This window comes from Antrostomus carolinensis, unplaced genomic scaffold (genome assembly GCF_000700745.2).
Source record: "Antrostomus carolinensis isolate BGI_N321 unplaced genomic scaffold, ASM70074v2 scaffold23343, whole genome shotgun sequence".
Lineage (NCBI taxonomy): Eukaryota > Metazoa > Chordata > Aves > Caprimulgiformes > Caprimulgidae > Antrostomus > Antrostomus carolinensis.
Window position 1 is genome coordinate 4,759 of NW_010304821.1, and position 21,966 is coordinate 26,724.

Sequence of the window (21,966 nt, forward strand, 5' to 3'; positions counted from 1 at the left end):
TACCCACGCTACTATGAGTGAAATATGAAGGACATCTCATGTTCTTTTGTTGTGACTGCAAAGGTATGTTCTTGAAACTGTTAGAATAAACCTTTTAGATCATTAACTGCCTTTGACACAACTAGTATTGTTAGCATCACTGATATCTAGGTATACCAGTCCAGGGATTACACAATCAGCTCCTAAATAGTAACTTGTTCTCTCAGAGGTCTTTGAGTGCAGTTTTGGTTAAACATTCCTCAGCTCTGAGAACTCCCCTAACATCTGTTCTGCAGTCCCTTTTGGCAGTTTCCTTTAAGGGACATGGTTTGAAAGATGTGATGTAACAGAGGCAGTGGGGAAGAGGTAGGGAAAACTGACTTGCAGGTTACTTGCTCAGTGCTGAGCTCTAGAACCACACTAGATCCCTCCTTTTGTGCTTTTGGACACCCACATCACCCAGTATCCACCGGTGTCATCTTTAGCCTGATCTTGGCCAAAAGACCTTTTTCAAGACTTGAAGGATAAATTACTGCACTGACATGGTAGGCTAGGCTATAAAAAGTCGGGGATTTATGTGATGATCAAAAACGGCCATATTGTTAGGGTTTGTGATTCTGAAATACACTCTGAAAAATCTTCTTGGGGGTAACTGATTCAGTATTTCTGCCTGAGTCTGATTAATAGAATGAGAAGAGAATGCTCCTTACCTCTAGTCTATCATGTCTCTGATACACGAACATTTAAACAGAAACTTAGGCATTTTTAATTTAAATCAATGTAATTACTGACATATAGAAAATTAAGCATGTCTTTACAGTTTGTGTGATTAGACTTTAATACTTTCACTGGATTGTTAGAATGTTTCCTATCTACAGAAATCAAAAGGTTTCTTTGTAGGAAATCTTATTGAGACGCTGAAGAGTCTACTTACTAAATCTCTGAAAGGCAAGTCATACATTAGAAAATGGAATACTGTTTACAATTTAAAATATTAGCCTGTCTGCATAATTATTACAGAAATTAAAATAAAGCTGCTATAATTTCAGAGTTGCAATGCAAAATGTAGCAATTCACATCTTCATGCAAATCACACAAAACCATACACTGAATACAACTACTTTTTCTGGTATGAAACGAAACTGTTGTATAGAGCTCATTCTATTTTTTAACTGCATAATTTATAACTATATTCTAGTGTGTACCTCTTCTACACAGGACAATGGGATGTTCAAGTGTGAGGTATAACTATAAACTGTTGGATTTATTTTCATATACAAACTCTGAACATCTATTTTTAAACACATCAGAGAGATCAGAATAGAGAAGGGGGTGGAGGGGGGAGAGAGAAATAAATCTTACCTTTCTCCTTGTTTCCCACCACTTTTAGGATTGACAAAAACTAAAAGTGGATGAGTGCCTGGAACTGGAGTGATCTAAAAAAGGGAATAACACAGCCACTCATTAATGCTGTGTGTTGCATTCATTTTTTCCTATAGCAGACAAAACAAAAAGCTTAATGCAAACTCTATGTTATGCTATGTAATCCAGCTGGAAGCAATTCCGTAATTTGCAACAATCTTCACTTCAATAATCTGCCACAACTTGCAAGTGACTTTTTATTTTTTTAATGCTAGCTGTCTGTATTACAGCTGCAATGCCACTTTAACCTATAATTCCATTGAAATATTAATAAATATCTAGGTTACATCCACCAATAGAGAAGAAAACTTTAAATGCAAGAAACGCATGACTGATTCTGACAGTAACTTTCTATGGAAAAAGCTATGAAGAACCTGTATTTTGTAGAACCTGTATTTTGTAGTGAGAAAAGCCACTACAGTATAAAGGTCAAATATAGCTATGTGAAATTTTAAACTTGATGGACTTTTTTTTTTTTTTTAATTACACAAACCTGCAATATTTGCTATGATACAAAATCACACATTTTTTAAAATGTAACAACCATTTTTTAAAATTTAACAACAATACTGAGTTCCTTTAAACACCTTAAAAAGGTAGAAAACTTTAAAAAAGTACAGGAGAAAACACATGGAAGAAGGAAAGCCTGAGGAAAAGAACAGAGAGGAGGATATACTGAAGAAAACGATGACTTCTACTGTGTTTTGTAGTTCTTTTGTGCATGGAAAGTTTTACACATTCACATTAATGTTTAGCTTTACAAACTAACACCTTCCTTCTAAGTCATAGCGTTAGTCTGCATTTTCAGATATTGTAAGATATGTTCACTGCCTTTACTCCACATATTTGAAGAGCAAAAAAAATTACATCACATGATCTCTCTCTAATATCTGTTTTTAAACCATAAAGGTAGACTAGTCATATTTAAAATTATCACTTTTAGACATATATAAATTCTAGAATGTTTAAAAGTATATTAAGAGTTCAAAGTCAACATCTACAAAGTCATGCACTAACTTCAGAGATGAAGCTTAGACTGTCTGTGTTTCAAAGCGATGAATTGAAAGCTCTTGCTCCAAATCCTTATTCATAACTCTTGAAATAACAAAGCCTTTTCAGCTGAAGATTTCATAAAATGTAATTTAAGGCAGAACCTGAGAAACATGATAGCTAAGAAGCTTTACACGCATCCTATGGACATAGGGATATAATCCTATAGGATTAAAAAGCACTTTTCCTAAAAGCATTTTTCTTCTAGTAGGAAGTGTTAAGCACTAGTGTGTCAGCTCCATCCACAACATCACAAACAACGGATCCAAATGTGTCCCAACATATACAACAAATAATGAATACTCTACCAAGCTCCGTGGAATTACACCTAGCATAAAACCAACTCAGTATCATGTTCTGGCACAGCATGTTGTTACAGTTAAGTGCTGTATGTTGAAACGTATATCGAATTGCAGGATATAGTGAAGTTTGTCATATATTTAATTTTTACCTACTGTTTTAATCAATTTTAGTTATTTAGCCAATTTCCATGATGTTTGTTCTGTGAACTAAGTGTAAACCAATGGTGCTCATTGTGACAGAGATGGACTACCTACTGAAATCCCTTAGGATGCAGGTTAATTAATGAGACTCATCCTAAGGTTATACATGATCTATTACTTCCTCTAATTAGAAATAATAATCCTGATCATTATGCTGGTTAGCTAGAAAGAAGTAAGATGAATGTGCTTAACTATGATTAATTGTCTTTAAGTCATACAGATCTCCACTGCCACTAAGTTATCCGTTCACTGCTGTCTGATAGAAGGCAGATTTTGTGGTGATACTTTTCTTAACAAAAGCCAAATTATGAACTTATTTCTATGTTAAATATTTTATTTCAAAACTTACATATTATTACAAGTAGAAGGTTTAGGACCATTAAAAAAAGAAACCTAATAACCAGCTTGCATTTCACTCAATTCTAAAATAAGGTCACTTTTAATTAATTTCTTATAGCTTTTCCAAATTACTTTTCTAGATAACATAGATCTTTCCGCATAATAAACAATACAACCGAAGTTTTAGACTAAACTGGTGAACATTTTCAAGCTTTAATCTAGCATGAGTTAGAGGCAATCTCCACAAAGCTACCGGACAAGTGACTCAAAGTTTTGATTTTTTTTAAAAAAAAAGTGGTGGACCAATTATATATATTTTCTTCCATATTGAAAACAGAGGTCTAACAGAAGCAGTATGAAGATTTCCTGAGTATCTTTGATATGTTACCTTGGGAATGTAAATCATAAACAAATGCAATTAACATAATGATCAAGTTTTCCGAATAAAAAAGGTCCCAAATATAGTAATAAAAATCATTTTCTTGTTCACTGAAGATGCTAAAATGAGACCATGCCAGCAGAATCAGAGTAGCATGCTTTGTCCAGATATAGGAGAATTAGAGTAGTATACTTTGATCAGATAAAGAAATTTTTTGCTCCAGACTGTCTTTAGTCAAAATACTAACATTAATTACCAATTACAGTTACAGAATCTTGTATCTTTGTGGAAATAATTACAAAATTATGCAATCTGTGAGTGAAAAAGACCCTAACAGTCTCACTGATCCCAGCCTTTCACTGTGGTATCCTTCAAGATCCACTCAGCCTTCACACTGATCAGGTTATTGTTATAGATACCCATCAAAAATGTAATAGTTGATGCTAAGATGGATCCTGTTACTTGAAACCAATTTTATCCAACAGAGAAAAACAAAGACCACAGTATAATCAGCAAATTAGGGTCATCACTGCAGAATTATTTCTAATGTTATCACTATGATTACCAGTATTATTACATCGTGCACTATATTATAGATGTGGCACAGAGTAATACCAAGCACTTCAGAAAACACATAAAATCTATTCAATAATTATTCTACCATCTTCCTTTCTCTCCTTCTCAAGTGATAATAAATAAAAGTAATGATGAATCCCAGGCTTTGGATTCCTCATGGAAAGAGAAGATAGAACTTAAGTTTTGAATCATACTAACAAACTTATAAAAACTCTTAATTCCTAATTATCTGAAAGCAGAAATTTTAATAATTAAAGGTTGTGTGTGCAAGAGTCAGTGGTGCTATGAGTTCACTACATTGAAATGACTAGGTATTATACCCCAGGTACTGTATCGCAAGAGTAAAATACCTGAAAATATACTATGATCAAAAGTAACCTAATGCTTGGAGTAAAATCAAAATTCACAATGATATATGGCACTGCTACCAAAAGGAGATGCCAAAGATGCTCCTCTATCTAGATCAGTTGGGCGCACTGGAATTGCATGGATATCACCCAAAAGTTAGAAAACTCGGTATAGTTCCTTTAGCACTGGCTTATTAGTCACACTGTAACTGATTAGAGGAACTTGAACTTTCTGTGAATGAATATTTTAGCCTTTTTGCTTTCGATGCTCTGTCACAGATGATCTGGATAGCAATGCAGCCTGTGAGAATGGTAAGTACAGAAAGATAGCTGTAATATTCACAAGATCACTGTAATATTCCACAAGACCATCAATGGAGCAGTCATGTGACTGCATAGGGTTTAGGGTTTTGGTTTTGTTTTTTATTTTTTCCATTTTCTTTGGGTTGTCATAACAAGAATGTTTCACTAACCTAAAAAGATGAAACAAAATAAGCCTCTCTATCCTGACACAATAAGGTATATCACAAAATAATTATGAGATATACAGTATTTGATATCTGGTAATGAGATCTTCCATATTTTACTGAACCTCAACTGCAGCACAACAAATGATACAGAGAACAGTCAACTATGTATATTAAATTATGATTACACTGTTATTATGTTATTATCAGCATGGACAGTAGGTTGAGGGAGGTGATTCTCCCCCTCTACTCTCGTGAGACCCCACCTGGAGCACTGCGTCCAATCCTGGAGCCTGCAACACAAGAGAGACAGGGACTAGGCTGAACAAGTCCAGAGGAGGGTCATGAGGATGATTAGAGGGCTGGAGCACCTCTCCTATGAGGACAGACTGAGAGAGTTGGGGCTGTTTAGTCTGGAGAAAAGAAGGCTTTGGGGAGACATTATAGCTGCCTTTGAGTACCTGAAGGGGCCGGCATGAAGGCTGGGGAGGGACTTTTTACAAAGGCAGATAGTTGAGGGGTAACAGCTTAAAACTGGAAGAAGCTAGGTTTAGATTAGACATCAGGAAGAAATTTTTGACTGTGAGGGTGGTCAGACACTGGAACAGGTTGCCCAAGGAAGTTGTGGATGCCCCCTCCCTGGAAGTGTTCAAGGCCAGGTTGGATGAGGCTTTGAGCAACCTGGTCTAGTGGAAGGTGTCCCTGCCATGGCAGGGGGGTTGGAACTAGATGATCTTTAAAGGCCCCTTCCAATCCTAACCATTATATGATTCTATGATTATGATGATTTAATTCCTGAGGACATAAAGAAGCAGCATCATATATATGAATGTTGATTTTACTCAAAACTATTCATATCTCAAGGGAAAGAAGTCAAGCAGTTCAGGTAGAACTTCTGGCATGCCTCTAAGTAACCTCCCTAAAATAACATTAACTCATCACACACAAAAGTTTTTCTTTCAAGAAGAAAATACTTAAATGTTTATTCTAGATATCGCTATTACTAAAGCCACCTTGCTTCTCTCCACTCTTAATTTTGATGTGCCAAATACCCTGCTTGGAAATACCTGGACAAATAACGTCCTTGAAGTTTACTCCATCCATCTATTAATTAACAGGTCTCAATGAGCACAGTGAACAGTTATCAAGACATGGACTGAGATTTATAATGTAAATTCACACAATGCTACGTGACAGGTACTAAAACAATCGAGTTCAGCTTCACCTCACAACACAAGTGTTTTAGAGCTAGTTTTCCCTCCCCTTTAATGTCTTAGGAAATCCCACCAATCACGAGAAGCAGATCTGCATTGCAGAATTCCTATACAGATGGAAGAATTTATCTATTGTATTTTTAAATATGTAAAAGTGAAATGTAAATAAGTGACTGTATAGGATGTATTTCATTTTAAAGATTGCTCACTCTATCATTGTCTTCATACCTACAAGTATCTCCTTAAAATTAAAATAACAATAATCACACCTGAAGACCTTGTCCATCTACAGTGACGGAATTTGCTCTTTGCATTTTGTTCCGTTCTCCCAGTTTGTTCATTTGCTGGGGGCAACTCTTCTCTTTTTTCACTGTTGCCTGTCTTTCCTTGAAAAAAGAAGGGGAAAAAAGAGAAAATGGAACATTTTAGCACATTGTATGATGCTATAAAACTGTAACTGAGATTATGCCTCTACAAAGTTGTTTTTTGACTAGAGTAATGTCAGACTCTGCTTTAATGAAAATGAGATCTCAGTCAAGTTATTACACAATGTCTGGCCACTTCACATAACATCTATCTATGCGCCTGGACATTCCACAATGACTAGGCAATAGATGGATGAAAAGTGTGCAATCACAACACAAATTGATGCAATGATGTGAAAAGATAATCTGACATTGCTAGGATAGCATTCTGAAACTTGAAAGCCAATTATACAATACACTTGATTGTGTAACAAACAAGCAGATTGATAAGAGATCAGTAATTTATCAAAATTTCATCCTAACTGCTAGCAAAGGTTGGATGCTTCAAGAGTACTGTACCACTCTGGCAAAACATACCTGTTCTAAGTGTACCATAATCAATTTGCTGAGTGGCTTTTTATAAAATATGTATTTTGTATCAGAAAGAAACCATAATCTACATCAGATTCTAAGCCACTGGCAACTTTTGATGCTGACAAACAGCACAATCAGATCTGAAAGAGGAAAGCTCAGATGTTGCTGTAATCATATTTTCAACTGTTGTTAGGTCATTTCAGAGAACTCTGAATTAAAAAAAAAAAAAAAAAGTCCTTGGCTTTTTGTATCTTATTTACCCTGTTTATAAAGTGTACCCAGCCCGTCCTTTTAGGTTGCCCAAAAATGCACCATAAATTAAGACAGCAGATGTTTATCAAATGGAATCAGTGTCCCCAATCCCAACCGCACCCCAGTCACTTTTCTCGCTTCACAAGTGCAAGAAGGTTTTAAACTAGCCAGGGGAATGTGTTGGCACAAAGCTGCTGCACTAGAAAGGAGCATGAAGGACACTGTTGCACCCCCTGCAACTGCACTCAGTAAGCAGTTCATTAAATGTTACCATTTACGTTCCATACCAGGCCAAACCCATCTCTGTGCTACCTCTGATAAAGCCTTAGGGATTGCACTAGCAATTAATCCATGCCACTCTTTCTGGAGCAGTTAAAACTGGTAAGAAACAGTGACACAGATTTTCTGTCAGGAAGGGAATAGCTCCCAGCTTGATACAGTGCCTTCTAACACAGATGTGGACCATTACTGTTTTTAGTTTCCTTAAATTTGAAGACTGACGCAGCCTCAATTTAGCCCTGATGCAAACAGTGGTACAAGTCATGCCAGGCTACTTTGGGTAGCCAAGTACTTTGGGGAACTCTGGCAAACTGCTCACATTTCCTATAAAAGGACTGACAAAGCTATGCCACAGGAAAAACAAACAAACAAACAAACAACAAACAACAGACAGACAAACAAACAAACAAACAAACTCCAACAACAGGGGAGTCTACACTATCTCCCATATGCAGTGAAATTCCTAAGGTTAGTTAACTGAGCTCTTGAGTTACTTGATCAGTTGATGCTTTGGGTAACTTGATCAGTTCAAGAGAAGGTCCAAGAGTCTAGACTATAATATCACTGCTTTAAAAATAAAACAGTAAAAACAATTAGAGCTATTTATCTCAGCCCTAACCTTCAAAACACAAGCACTGTCTGTATCACTGACTAAGAGATCACCAACTCTGCACTTATATGACTGTTTTTAAGAAACTAGAAAATGGGATGAGGCATCCACACAGAGTAACATTTATGAGCTAACAGAAAACATCAGGGCACAATGGTATTGGTTAGTGCCAAGGATACAGAGTAAGGAACCTCAGTATGAAGGAAGTTTGTACTCCATTACATATGCGGGGTTTTAAACAACTTTGCAAATAGCTACCCTTAAAAGTCCCTACATTTTATAAAAAGTAAGCATACCATGTTAAAGAGGATTTTACATCATGGCCAAATCTGGCTCGTGGACATTGCAACTTCTTCACAAAATCAAATCAGATGTCAGTAATACAGAGTCACAGCTAGTAAAAGACCCTGATTTCTCACAAAAATCAGAGATGTAGAGCAAGCCTAGAAAAATGTTAAACTAAACAACATATTTGTGATAATTCAAAGAAAAAGGTATCAGAAAGGAACAAATCCAGCACACTGAGTATGTGCATTTAGAGAGGTTAAAAAAAACCAAAACCAAACCACTGTTCAAAACAGGTCTACTTATAAAGCATTGCACTGAAAATCTTCTTGCATATATCATGCTATTACTTAGAGGAAAAGTATTTATACACTGCTGAGAACTGTCTTTACATAAAGGATGCTTACCACAGTGCCCAAACCTGCTGTTATCAATCATTCACCAGCAAAATGCAGTAACAATTACCTCAAGCAACGCTTTGGATATTGGTTGGGTTTTTTTTTGTTGTTCCAGCACAATACAGATAGCAGCAAATACCCTCCACTGGCCCTGGCCCTACGACTGCTGCATCAGCAACATTTCTTCTCCAATTTATATTACCTGTCCCATAAGCAAAACAATTGCTTGACTCACAGACAGAGACAGTTTCTCCTAAGAAGTGACTCCATACGATTAGACAATACACCTCACACAATATAAAGGAAAAACTATATTCATGATACAGAATTCTCTAGAGTGTTATTTAAAAAATCACATATGGATACTTGACCCCATTATCATTGAAGGTCTGCTTTAATGAGAATTTTTGAAGAAAGTACAAAAAAAGTTTTTCATATCACCCACCTTATATGCATATGGTACCACAATACATGTCACCATATGCACCATTAGTGCTCTCTGAAACATTTCTGAAGAAGCTGATAGGAGATCCTAGATTTCCTAGAGTTATATAGCCTATAATTTTTAGATATGTGTCATACTACTGAGGATCTCACCAGTATTAATACCTCACTATTTCGTTTTGTATGAAATAATAAAATAATGTGTATCATAATTCCACTGAATAAATCTATGAATGGAAGACAAAAATATTTACAATTTTATTTTAAAAAATCTTTTAAATATTCTTGCACAGATACTTTGTTCTATATATGAAATAGAAAGCTGGCTTCCAGTCCAGTTGTACATGACTAATTTTCAGGAACTATAACATTACTAATCTACCCAAGAGTGTCAGAAACTAAACCGTGTCATATTTTTTAATGAGATAATAACAGTTTAATAAAATCACCTGTGGATAATAGCCTACAAATTCTAGCAATGTTAAGACAGATTTGACATGCATTGAATACATGGTTTTAAAAATGCAAAAATTTTTCAGTGTAAGAAATGTTTCTACAATAGTTGTGTTGTGTTTAATATCTTGCTAATTAAAGCATACAAAACGATAAATGTATCTGTGAACCATTTTGTTTAGTGGACATGCATGAGGTGGATAGAGATACTGATTACAGGATTTTAAAAGCTATTGTACATTTTGATGGCTCAAAGAATCAAGCTTTTCTGTTCTTTTGGTATGTGCCAGAGCACATACCTTTCAAAATAGTACTTATCAAAATATTTTTTTTCCCACTCATTTTTGCACCTCTCATGTCTTCTTTTCTCCCCTTGAACTCACATTTTGAAATCAAAATCCATTAACTGGAGCTCCTACCATTCAGTATTGCTCCAGAGCTATCACTGTCAGGTAAGGACTATTCAATTGTATCTATCCTTTATTCATCCAAATAAGAAAAAATAATTTATAAATAAGATAGGGTCTTTCAAATGGCAACACAGAATACTATGTCTAGATTTTTAGTTCAGCCCCAAAATGCACTTTTATTGCAAGTAGAATGTACAATATCATGATCTGTTAGTACTCGTGCGTACATGGATGCCTCCTGTTACGCACCTCAGGAAGCAAACCTCCTAAAGTGGGTAGCGTCTGTTGGAAAAAGAAAATGTTAGGCTGCAACACCGAACAGCTGGGACAGCAAGGGGCATGGAGAGAAAACGTTATCTTGCAGCAGTTGTACTTAACAACAAACATACACAAGCGCTTTTTTACATATTTGTACAACCATTCTCCCCCATTGTTTTGGCTGTTGTATTGTATAATTTATATTCTGGGAAGTATGTGTCTTTGAATGCTCATCCAAAGCAAGGAATCTTATTTAAAAAGCTTTCATTCTACTACAGTTGACAAGCTATACAACATTCATCCTCAAAAAGTATTTCTGCTTGGGATCATTTTATCACCAGCTCAAAATATTACACAACATTCATCCTCAAAAAGTATTTCTGCTTTCTTTATATAGAGGTACAGTTTTTTCCTTTACACAAAACACTGACATTTAGAAACACCATACTCTATCATAGTTGGTATAAGAAAACAGATTAATAGGTAACTAATGGCTTACTAAATAGTTACCTCTTTACATTTTAACTGCTGACGCAGAATCCAGTGCCAGTGCAGCAAAAATGGCTTTTTCTCATCTTGTCTGTTAATAAGTACAAATTATTTTTCTGGATTAATACCATTATACATTTTGTCAAGCAACTACTGAAAACGTGAGATTACTTCTGTATGATAATTACTTCTTTTATACTATATTCCTTCAGATGAGGCATATACCTCATCTAAAGCCCAACTTGGGGATTGGAGTGCATAAGGAAAGAACCAAATTGTATGTTAATATGCATAAATTGAAACAGTTATTAAAAAAAAGTATCTTATTTTAGAACACTGAAACTTGAACATGAAAGATACTGATTAGGAGAATCTGGTCATGGAAGATCAGACAGGATGCACAGAATACCGTGTAAAGGTATCCTCAAATGTTTGCAGAATGAAGGTCATGGAAGTTTAAATATGTGACTTGAAAACCAAACTGATGCTTTGGGTTTTTTTATGGAACTTGGAGGAAGGTTTGTTTAATGACATGGGAATCCCCAAGGGATGCAAAAATTCTCCTTTAATATGCAATTAAATATTAGAATAGGTACTGCCAGACTGTCATTTTGTAAACTTATGTAGTATTCAAGAACTTGCTTACAAAAATTCCATTCCATGAAATTTCTGTCCATAGTTACACAATAACCAAAGAGAATCGAAGATTCAGACACCCTGAAAACTCCCAAATAAATCGCCACCACTACGCCAATATTCTGGGGAGCAATCTGTCTGTAATATCTATCACATCCAATTAACTATGATTTAGGTGTGCTAAAGTATTTTGAAAAATTACTTTATAAAATTTTCTCCACATTTCCAGATCTAACCCTGTATACATACTAATCAGAAGGGCCACTATTAGGTCACCACATCATGCTGCCTTGAAAGCTCATACAGCTATAGCACAATACCCAGCTCTACATCCATGGGCCGAAGCTAAAAATCATCCTGTGGACAACATTAGTGACCAATTCAGTAGCAAAAATACTGCCTAGTGAGCTGCACATGCCCATACTATAAAGAAAAGGTAAGGCTTAACTAATTTATCTGAGAGCTGTCTTGACAGAAACATTTGCAACTAAAAAAAACCCAACAACACAAAAACAAAAACCAAACACATTACGTCAATCAGAAGGAGGTATTTTATCACCCATAATACCAGTAGCTGAAATACACGGGAAAAGACAAGGCTGGAATGCAGATGTCATTTGAGAATACTTTCCAAAATAGTTGACTGCAAGACTGTTCTGAATGATTGATTAATATGTCTTAAAGAATTACACATCAAAATCACAGTCAAGTATTTCTCATTTAGCATGTTGGCCTTAGTTCATTCAGTTGGATGAATATAACTTGCCTTACACCTTGCACCCTGGAAGTGTTCAAGGCCAGGTTGCATGAGGCTTTGAGCAACCTGATCTAGTGGAAGGTGTCTCTGCTTATGGCAGGGGGGTTGGAACTAGATGATCTTTAAGGTCCCTTCCAAACCAAACCATTCTATGATTCTATGAATATACACATCAACGTACACCAACAGTGCCCAAGACTTTTAATTTAATTTGCAACCTAAAATGAACTTGGGCTATAGCAGGCAATTATATACATCGTCCACGAAAGACAAAAGAGTTGGAAAAGAATTTTTAAAATAAAAATATGTTAAACTGCAATGAGAGACGATATAAAGAATAAACTTAGGGACAGACAGTAGTGATGAGTTGTGGGCAGGCAACTAGATATAACTTTAAATGATTGAATGGCTGCCATTTCAGTTTATCAGTATCTTATTATTTTAACATTGAACTGTGTTTGCCGAACAGATAATTAGTTAGGAAGATACATTTTCCTCCAGGGCAATTATTAATTTCCTTCTGACTTCAAAGAAATGAAAAAGCTCTTAGTGTAGATAAGCACACCATTATATTTCAAGTCTGGTTTAGATTCTCATAAAACTGAATCTGCAATATGATACACAATTGAAAAGGAAAAAAAGTGTTTTGTTTTGTTTTTTAAATCTGTTTCAATTGGTATGTCAATACCTAATATTCAACAATCAGATTTAAATTCCATCCCCCACAGAATATCTTCAAATGACTGGATTTTTGTAGTGTCTTTGTTCGGAAACTCAGAATAAGGCTAGTACTCAACGTCAACAGATCGAGTTGCTCATAAAGGTGCTTACACACCGTACTGATTTTCTGCGCTCCATGCTGAGTTTGGATTCAACTGAGTTAAAACTGATCTCTACTATAATAAAAATAGAAGAATCATTTTAGGATTAAAAACTGGAAGAGGGATAAAGAAAGCTCATTCCTCAACCAGCAACTGCTAATTCCCTTTTTCTCTCTCTACATCTCTGCTTTCCTATATAACATCTACCCATCTCACAGGAAAATAGTATTAGTAAAACATTTTCAGGGATGGAAAAATATCTATTGAACTATGTTGCGATTATGACACAGCCACCATCTATGTAGTCTCTCTAAATACTGATAGTCAAAGAAAATTATTGTACAATATTTTCAACTTTAATTTTGTACTACTTTTGCCAGCATCTAAACACACTTGCTATATTTACACAGAAGTTTGAAGCTATAGATAATGTATATTGTTTAGTTGCACAAGGCCCATTGCTTAGCTAAAACATTTGTAATCTGCTGTGTATATTGTTTTACGTGTCTAAATACAGAACTAGTTATAAACAAAAGATTTTTGAACATTTATGGTTTTGTACAACAAAATGCCAAACCAACCCAAACCCAATCCAAACCAGACAGATGTTTCCTCCACCAAAATAAATAGCCACTTATATTTTAAAATAAGCGCTCAAGTGAATTTGACTTATATGGTATTTTATATTAGATGTATATAAACAAATTTAATCTTTGATGTGTAAAAATTATATATATTTTATATATACCAAATTGTCTCTCCATATATATTCTATATTTATATAAATAGAATTTATGCTTAAATTATTTTGTTCTAAAAAGTCACAAGTCACTAGACAAAAGAAAAGCCAAATTCATTCATAAGAAACAAAAAGTGAATTGTTCCAAACTTTTTATCATGACCACCAATGTTCAATGCTGAACAATGAAGTTTAAAATTGAACAAAAAAAATATATCAAATTGTGAATTTTATTTCACGTGTCTTCAATATTACACCAGACCCTCCCCCACTGAAATAAATTGGTTACTATAGAGATGGTGACAACTGCCATATACCAATGCTCACACTGTAATCAAGGTACCTTATGTTTTACAGTTTATTCTATAATTTCCTTTTTATTTCACGATTAACATTTTTAATTATAGTTTTCAAAACCATTGTTATAAATTAAGTAAAAAATAACTCTTTGTAAAACTCATATAAACAATAGGAGAATCAAAATCATCACAGACTATGAAATAAATATATATTTATTAAATAGTAGGCTTTTCGTATTATCTATTATTTCGTATTATCTATTTTTGGTGAGAAACAGAAAAATCTAATTACTCTTCTACAGACAAATATCCTATGTGTTCATCAATAAATGAAGCCAAGTAAAGGAAGGCATGAAATGAAGAAGCCAAAATGTATGTTAGCATTTTTCTCTTTCTGCCTTGCAAAGGGGCAGGGGAGAGTAGCTGTATCATAAAGAGAGACCAATCTTTTTTCTTCAGTGCTCACCCATCTCATTCCAATACCCAGTTTTTAACCTGGTTATGATCTAATTCTGTACTCTTGGTAGGCTAGGATTCAATTGAGTTAAAGATTTTTAAACTCACTGCCAGTCAACCTTATCATGAACTTTCATTATGTGCATGTAATTAATTGGGTCCAATGAACAATATCAGCACTGAGTTATAGACTTCCCCCCCCCACCATATAATTAGAATATAATTACCCACAGGATATCAGAATGATGCAAAACCTTTCCTCTAAATGTGCCCTCATTAGGAAACAAGTCTCAATGTACATTTATTCAATCAGTATGAATTAATTAAAACGTTACCGAAATAAAAGAGAGTAACATTAAAGTGTATCTGACATCTATTAAAAGACTATCACTTGAGATCTGCAGACACAGTTTATAACAAAACTCATTTAACTTGAACAACAAACTTCACCATACAACAAGCCTTATATATGATAAACAGAAAAGTAAAAAGGACTAGTTTTAAAGCTGACAGACTACATTTTACTAAAATATTTTAAAGTATTGCAGCGAGATATGGAAAATCTTTATATGGCATTGAACCCAGACAGACATGTGATTCTTTCCGGATATACAAAGCATCAACTGTGTGAGCTTCCCTATGGTTTCTTTTTCAGCTGAGAATGTGGCTTATCATATTTAGGAATAACATTTAACAAGTTCCATTTTGTGCAGTGTTGAAGATGGGAGCCCTCTTATTTAACTTAGACCAGCCATCTAACTTTCAGATGACCAGGTATTTAGGTTCTCCCTCCAGCCACTACAAGAAGGGACAGCATGAGAGGATCATGCCAGTCACTCTATTTTAGAGGAACCTCTCTTGTGTCTAAAGAGACCCTAAATGAGTAATTTAGAACAGTCACGTGAGCTGAGATGGCTATGTTTAGGGGGGAGAAAATTGTCACCCTTTGTGATATTACAATCAGGAAGGGTAGTTTCTTTATTTATTCTTCATAGTTGCAGCAGTGATTTTGGACACCAATGGATACGTAGGAAATGGAAAAAACTGAGAGGATATGGACCTGAACAACAAACTGCAACTGACAGACCAGTTTAGTAGCTCTGCTATAATGATACATTGTGCTGTGAAATGCAGTTTATGAAAAAAATCTCTTTATCTCTGCAGAAAGAGCGGAGGCTGGACTTCACAAGAACTGAAAAAATGAGACATGCTGGATGAGAAAGGTAAAAATATGAATGTCATTTGTTCTGCAAAAGAGAAAAGATGAAAAGGGATTTAGCCTGTACTCTTGAAGGAAAACTTGTGAGAAGACATCTTGGTCTGAGATGAACTCTGACAGTCTGCTGGAAGAAGTCTGGGCTTCCAAGGTTACAGATGGAAGGAAGGGCCAAAACTTTTGGGAGATCAAAGATACCAGATTTTTCAACTTGCTGTTTTCCTACAACTCCTATAACTTATTGTATGAGAGAAGGAGATATGTTCTTCTCAAAATACTCGGGGATAAAACTAGTACATAAAGCATGCTAAAATGCTTATCTGCTTTTCTTGACTTTCCACATATATGTAGCTTTGCAAGAATATTATTGCTCAGCTGATCATTGAAGCTAAATGCGTGTCCTAGGTGAAAGACCCTTCTACTGTCAGGTATATCAGATTTGATATGTCTGAACACATAATTTCTATTGACATGCACACTTGTATCTTTAGACAACTTTGACATGGATATATTCACTGGTTTTGCTGTCGTTATTGAGACTGCTAGTTTCACGTACACTGAAACACTACATTTCTCAAAAGGAATCCCCATAACAGGAAATAGGAGAAACTAATTAAAAAATTACTAAGATAAATAATACGTACATTGTAATCAATCATTTCTAGGAGGAATGCCTATTAGCTAGGTCACTGATGTATTATTTGTAACATACGTATACTCAGGATTTTAATGCATTTTTGGAAGAAACTACTAGGTGAACAAATATACAACAAAATTATAAAGTTCCCATTAAATCACAGTAAAATATATTTTCCATTCCTAACAATATACATTGTGCTGAAAGACATGTTTTATGTTACATTATTAGTATGTAATACTGAAACATGATTCTGATACAGGAAAACATATTTACTTCTGTTTATGCCTTCAAAATTTGCAGATAATACAAATCTATTCAAGGGTGACTTGACTCTAGAGTGGTTTTATATATCCTCTAAACAACCTAACTAAACTCCAACTGCGGAATGAAAATCTTAATTCCTTTGTACCTCTTCCTCTCCTGAAAAGAAAATGAAGTTACACAAATGTAATTGAAGATGAAATTTCATGCTGAGGCTTTATTCAGTTTATAAGAATGGCAAACAATAAATAACAATAAAAAGAAAACAGTCCAATAACAAAATCATAATTTCTACATGTTAAGTTTTAAAGTATGACCTAAAATCCTGAAAATTAAATAAAGTAATGCAGAATGTAATCATCCAACAAACTTAAACTAGTACTTTACAATTATTACTCAGAACATGCCCAGGTAATATCTAAATACTATTACAGACAAACTACAAAACTACTCTTATGACTTTTCATAAATATTTAAAAATATTTCATAAATATTAAAGGAATCTTTCCATTGCTTTACCTTCATTGACAGCAATGGAATAGTCTCACTTTACTCAAGTAGAGGGCCAAAGTCTAGCATTCATCCCTTAGCAGATTTATAAACAAACAGTCAAAAGGATTAATCGGAAAACAAGTAATTTTAAATAGGCATTAATATTACTATTAATAATCAGAAGCATGCTTAAGATTAGAAGGTATAATTTCGTGGTTTTCCTCCCTGCAATAAATCATTCCTTCATAAGTTCAGCAATTTCTTAATCTCATTATGAAATATATTTAAAGAGGACCACACATCTGTTCTGTTATGAATATGATGATGCTATGATTTTCATCATCATAAAACATCCAATTTAATATGTAACTACAGAAGTCAATTCTGAAGCTTTTTTTTTTTCCTTTTTTTTCCCTTTTTTCCTTTTTTTTACTATAAACTGCACAGCTTTTCTCTATACAACTTACACATGGAATGCATTTTTTTTTCATTTAATTGAGTTATTGTTTTTGCGGACAGAGAAATTTACTGACCACTACTGCAGAATAAAATATACCATAATGTTGATGCATAGCTTACTGCAAGACCAGTGTCATCATTCTAGGTAACCTCCGGCTTAGATCAGAGACCTCAGCACTGCAGATATACAATATGCATCCCAAGCAAAAACTGCCCATAAGAATAACTTCATTATTCTGGGAAGTTGGATCTATAAAAGATGTAAAATGTAGAAGTGCTCTGCCTATACAGTTTCTGGTAAGTACAGTCTGAGTAAGTGATAAAACCTGAGTCAGCTTCAGTTCTAATATGCCCTACAGAAAGTTCGTTCTCACACGAAGGAAAATGCAATATGCAGAGAATAAAGCACACTTGTGCCTATAAACTCATCAGCCAGGATTATGCATTGTGTTTAATTCACATAGTTCTGTGCATTTAACAAATTCACTCTGGCAGTCAGTACCATTTTAAGCCATTACCTATGACAGAGGATTACATCTGAAAAAAACATGCAGACAACTCACCAATACTACTGGGCAGATTGAAGTGGGTGGTAAAATATGGTCCTTCAAAGGTCCACAGTCACACTCAGGTTTTAGATGTGAAGCACATTTGTTATGCAACTACAGGAAGACATAAAATGAAAAATCAACTTAGATATTTTACTACTACAGTCTAAGAAAATGGGCAACCTAGAATACGGTGAGTAGATATGCCAAATTAACCTAATTATTACTAGATTACTACAAGGAAAATGAAAAACCTCTTATGATTGACAAAACCAATGAATTTATATTGAAGCAAAGAACAGTGGATCAAAATATTTTCCAGTTTGGAAATTGCACGTGGTCCAGCACACAAAATTAGAATATTGCACGACACTACAGTAACGTCAGCATAGTGTTATTGGTGATCAAAACCTTCATTTCAGAAGACAGCTTCTTGCACTGAGCCAGGAACTTCTGTTCCACTACTAGTAGGTAATCTCGGTTAATTCAGGGCAGCCTTTGGCATTATTGGTGTAACTCTGATTCCTACCTGAAGCTGATAAAGTCACTACTGATTCAATTGTGATGCTGCACTATCTATGAAAATATATATAAAATATAAGAGAATAATGTAGGTATATCTAAGAGCTTTAAGTAATATTGTGGAAATTTTGGTCTTGATTGAATCAATGTTCAGGCTTTCACTGACTGCTGAGGAACTGGAATTACTCTTATTTTTCCACTTTATTCTTAGCATTCATCCAGTTTTCCTGAAAGCAGCGAGAAGAGTTCTACCCTGAAAACATGGAAAGAATATTCTCAGGTCTGCTGGCTGAAAGAGCATTGGCTTACTTCCATATTGTTAAAAAAGTGGAAAGGAAAAACATAACGTAAAATGCCAACAAATAATTATATATTTATTTAAATATTTTGCATTAGCTATAAAGTATTCTTGTTGATATTTTCAGATTTACCTCAATTCAAATTTCTCTAAATAGAATATTTCAACATATATATCCAGCCACACAGTACAAAGGCACAGTTGTGTGCCTGGATCATGCAAAGCATTCACATTTAATTGGAATACCTCACAATATTATTAGAGATAGTAACAATAAAATAAAACTTCATATTGTGAAATTTGGTGAAAGTTTATTATTTCTGCATAGATTCAATAAACTGTGCTTTTCAGGAAACACATGCATTTCCCATAAAGATGAATATACATTTTTTAGAAGATATGTGTATTTGCATTGAAGGAAAATAAAGGATATCAAATATCTGAAATTTTGAAGTAAAAATCTTAACAAGTTATTTAACTAGTTTAATACATAGCATAGAGCATTAGTTCAACAAGTTCAACAGCTGTTATAAAATCTGTAGTTCAATGTCTGCATCTGTAAATCACATTTTTCCAATAACTGATGCATTTTCCCTTAGATGATTTAACTACATCTGTATGAACTCTATTAAAATTACAATAGAATTGTACCAGTTGCTTATGTATATAAGCTTTGCTGGTAATATAGTCTTCATAAAGTTATCAGGCACAGTTAATGTTGACATAACATCTCTGAATTTTTACCTGAAAGGGAATATTAGCCTTGTCCATATTCGTTTATACTGCAAAGTTACCTTTTCACACAGTTTCTTAGCAACAGAAAATAAAAGTCTAACTAATTTTGATTTACTCTGAGTATTAAAGCCTTATTATGAGGGTATTTTAGTAGCCCTGTAATCTAAATCATTTGTCATGCTAATTCTCTGCCTCAGCGGTAAGGTACTTGTACCATAATTAATGCACACCAGGCCATGTTACACCAAATAAAAGTATCTTCACACATTCAGTGGTAATTAGCAGCTTTGCTACTCGGTGGCATGAAACTTATCTACGAAAAAAATAGCTTAATCTTCTTACTAGTCTCTGCTGATCTTTGACAACAGAACTGGCACATAGCAGACAACAGAAACGATAGAAGACTAATAGCTTTAATAAAAATAACGCTTTGACACAATGAAATAAAATTATATGCATCTCTTCTCAAAAAAATGGTTTAGTAGATTTTAAATACATTTCCCCAAATTCCCTTTCCCCAAAACCTAGCTCCTTTAGAATATTACATCCCTTACAACCAGATGCCCGCAAAGTAGGAAAACACATATTTGCTGGAGAGAAAATGAGGAAAAAAACATTTACAAGACCATAGTAGAGAACTACAGAGTATATGGAAGAGGGAATCATGGGCTTTGCTGAGAATGCAGTATAAGAAGCCTCCTTAGTGAATAAAACACCTCTAATTTTCGGGATTTGATTCAGTGATTTGACATTGGAAGTGACCCTATTAAGTTGTAAGAAGGAGAGGTATTTAAAATGCACAAAAGTGGCTCAGAATTAGTTGCGTAATAACAGGCATCACCTTACATTACCAAAATACATCAGCAACAAGCTCTAAATGTCTTGTTGTTTCAGAAGGAGTTGAAAATGTATGAAGGTTGTGATGATAATTATATAACTTCAGAATATGCATTCAAAAATCACGCATCTGTTACAAATTCAAAACTTTGTTTTTTCAGTAATAAAGTTATTACTATTAGCAAAGAAAGTTATTGCAATAGAATGTATAGAATACATAGAATTGCAAGAAAAAGTGAATAGGAGACTGAAAACAAATAATTTGAAGTATTTTTAAAACTTTAAATACTCATTTTTCACTTATGTGTCTAATTTATACCCAAGCCATAAAAAATGAGTTAAAGGAAGAACATAGACACATTTTTAAATGGAATTTTGATAGATATTTAAGTTTATAAATATGAACACAGGCACGTAAGATATTTTCAAAAGAATTTAGTCTCTTCCTTCATAGTGATTTCAACGAAAAACCATTCCTCCCTATTTCCTCAGTAAATCTCAGTTCTTATGGAAGCCCTCTAAATCTTGATGTGTATCTTCAAGAAGTTAAAGGCCTTTACAAATCTGGTCCAGATTCACATGAAAAAATGGGAGAATATTTTTTCTGAGAAGCTACAGAATTTGCAACTTCCTTTAACTTCAAGAGGGAGCCTTACAGAATAGATATCTCTTGAACTATATACACACATTATACAATGTTATACACATGTATAGAGTGGAACACTCTTATTTATCTACCTAAATACAGATAGCCATTGCCTACATTTAATTATCTGCATGCAAAAACTTTGGATTGGGTGCTTTATTACCTACATAAATTATCCAAATTTTGACAGCAATCTGGACTACATATTTGCTTTCTTCTAAAATATTGGGGTTTTAAGTAATCATAACAGCTTATCACTGAAAGTATGCTGGATCTATTTTCTTTGATGATGTTTCATATTTTGTATTCTTGCATTAAGAAAATACGTCATAAAACATCTAAACTTGTATGCTGAAAACAAACATTCACTAATGTCTAAGTCTCATATTATTACTTAAAGCACTGAACAAACAACTGCTGTTCCATAACAATACTAACAATGATATCAGCAAAAAAGCAAAAACCCTAGAAGAAGGCTAAACGTCTCCCCATTTAGATTTAAATCCTGCCCTACCTAGGAACAGAAATACTGGCATTGCTCCTTCTAGCATGAAGATCTCACTTATAAGGGCAGTGTTCCTTGAATGTCATTAGTTCCAGTTACTGGTTCC

General features: G+C 34.3%; 1 protein-coding gene across 1 annotated transcript in view; it reads right to left on the bottom strand.

The window, feature by feature from the left end:
• Nucleotides 1-434: 434 nt before the first annotated feature.
• Nucleotides 435-21,966, bottom strand: part of LOC104522348 (diacylglycerol kinase beta-like) — a 35,225-nt gene continuing 13,693 nt past the window's right edge. Inside the window, exons 6-10 of the mRNA XM_029084183.1 lie at nt 18,333-18,431; nt 10,496-10,528; nt 6,546-6,662; nt 1,342-1,415; nt 435-534 (exon numbers count right to left, since the gene is read on the bottom strand). Of these exons, the coding sequence (XP_028940016.1) occupies nt 435-534; nt 1,342-1,415; nt 6,546-6,662; nt 10,496-10,528; nt 18,333-18,431 (423 nt within the window). The remainder of the gene's footprint in view (nt 535-1,341; nt 1,416-6,545; nt 6,663-10,495; nt 10,529-18,332; nt 18,432-21,966) is intronic.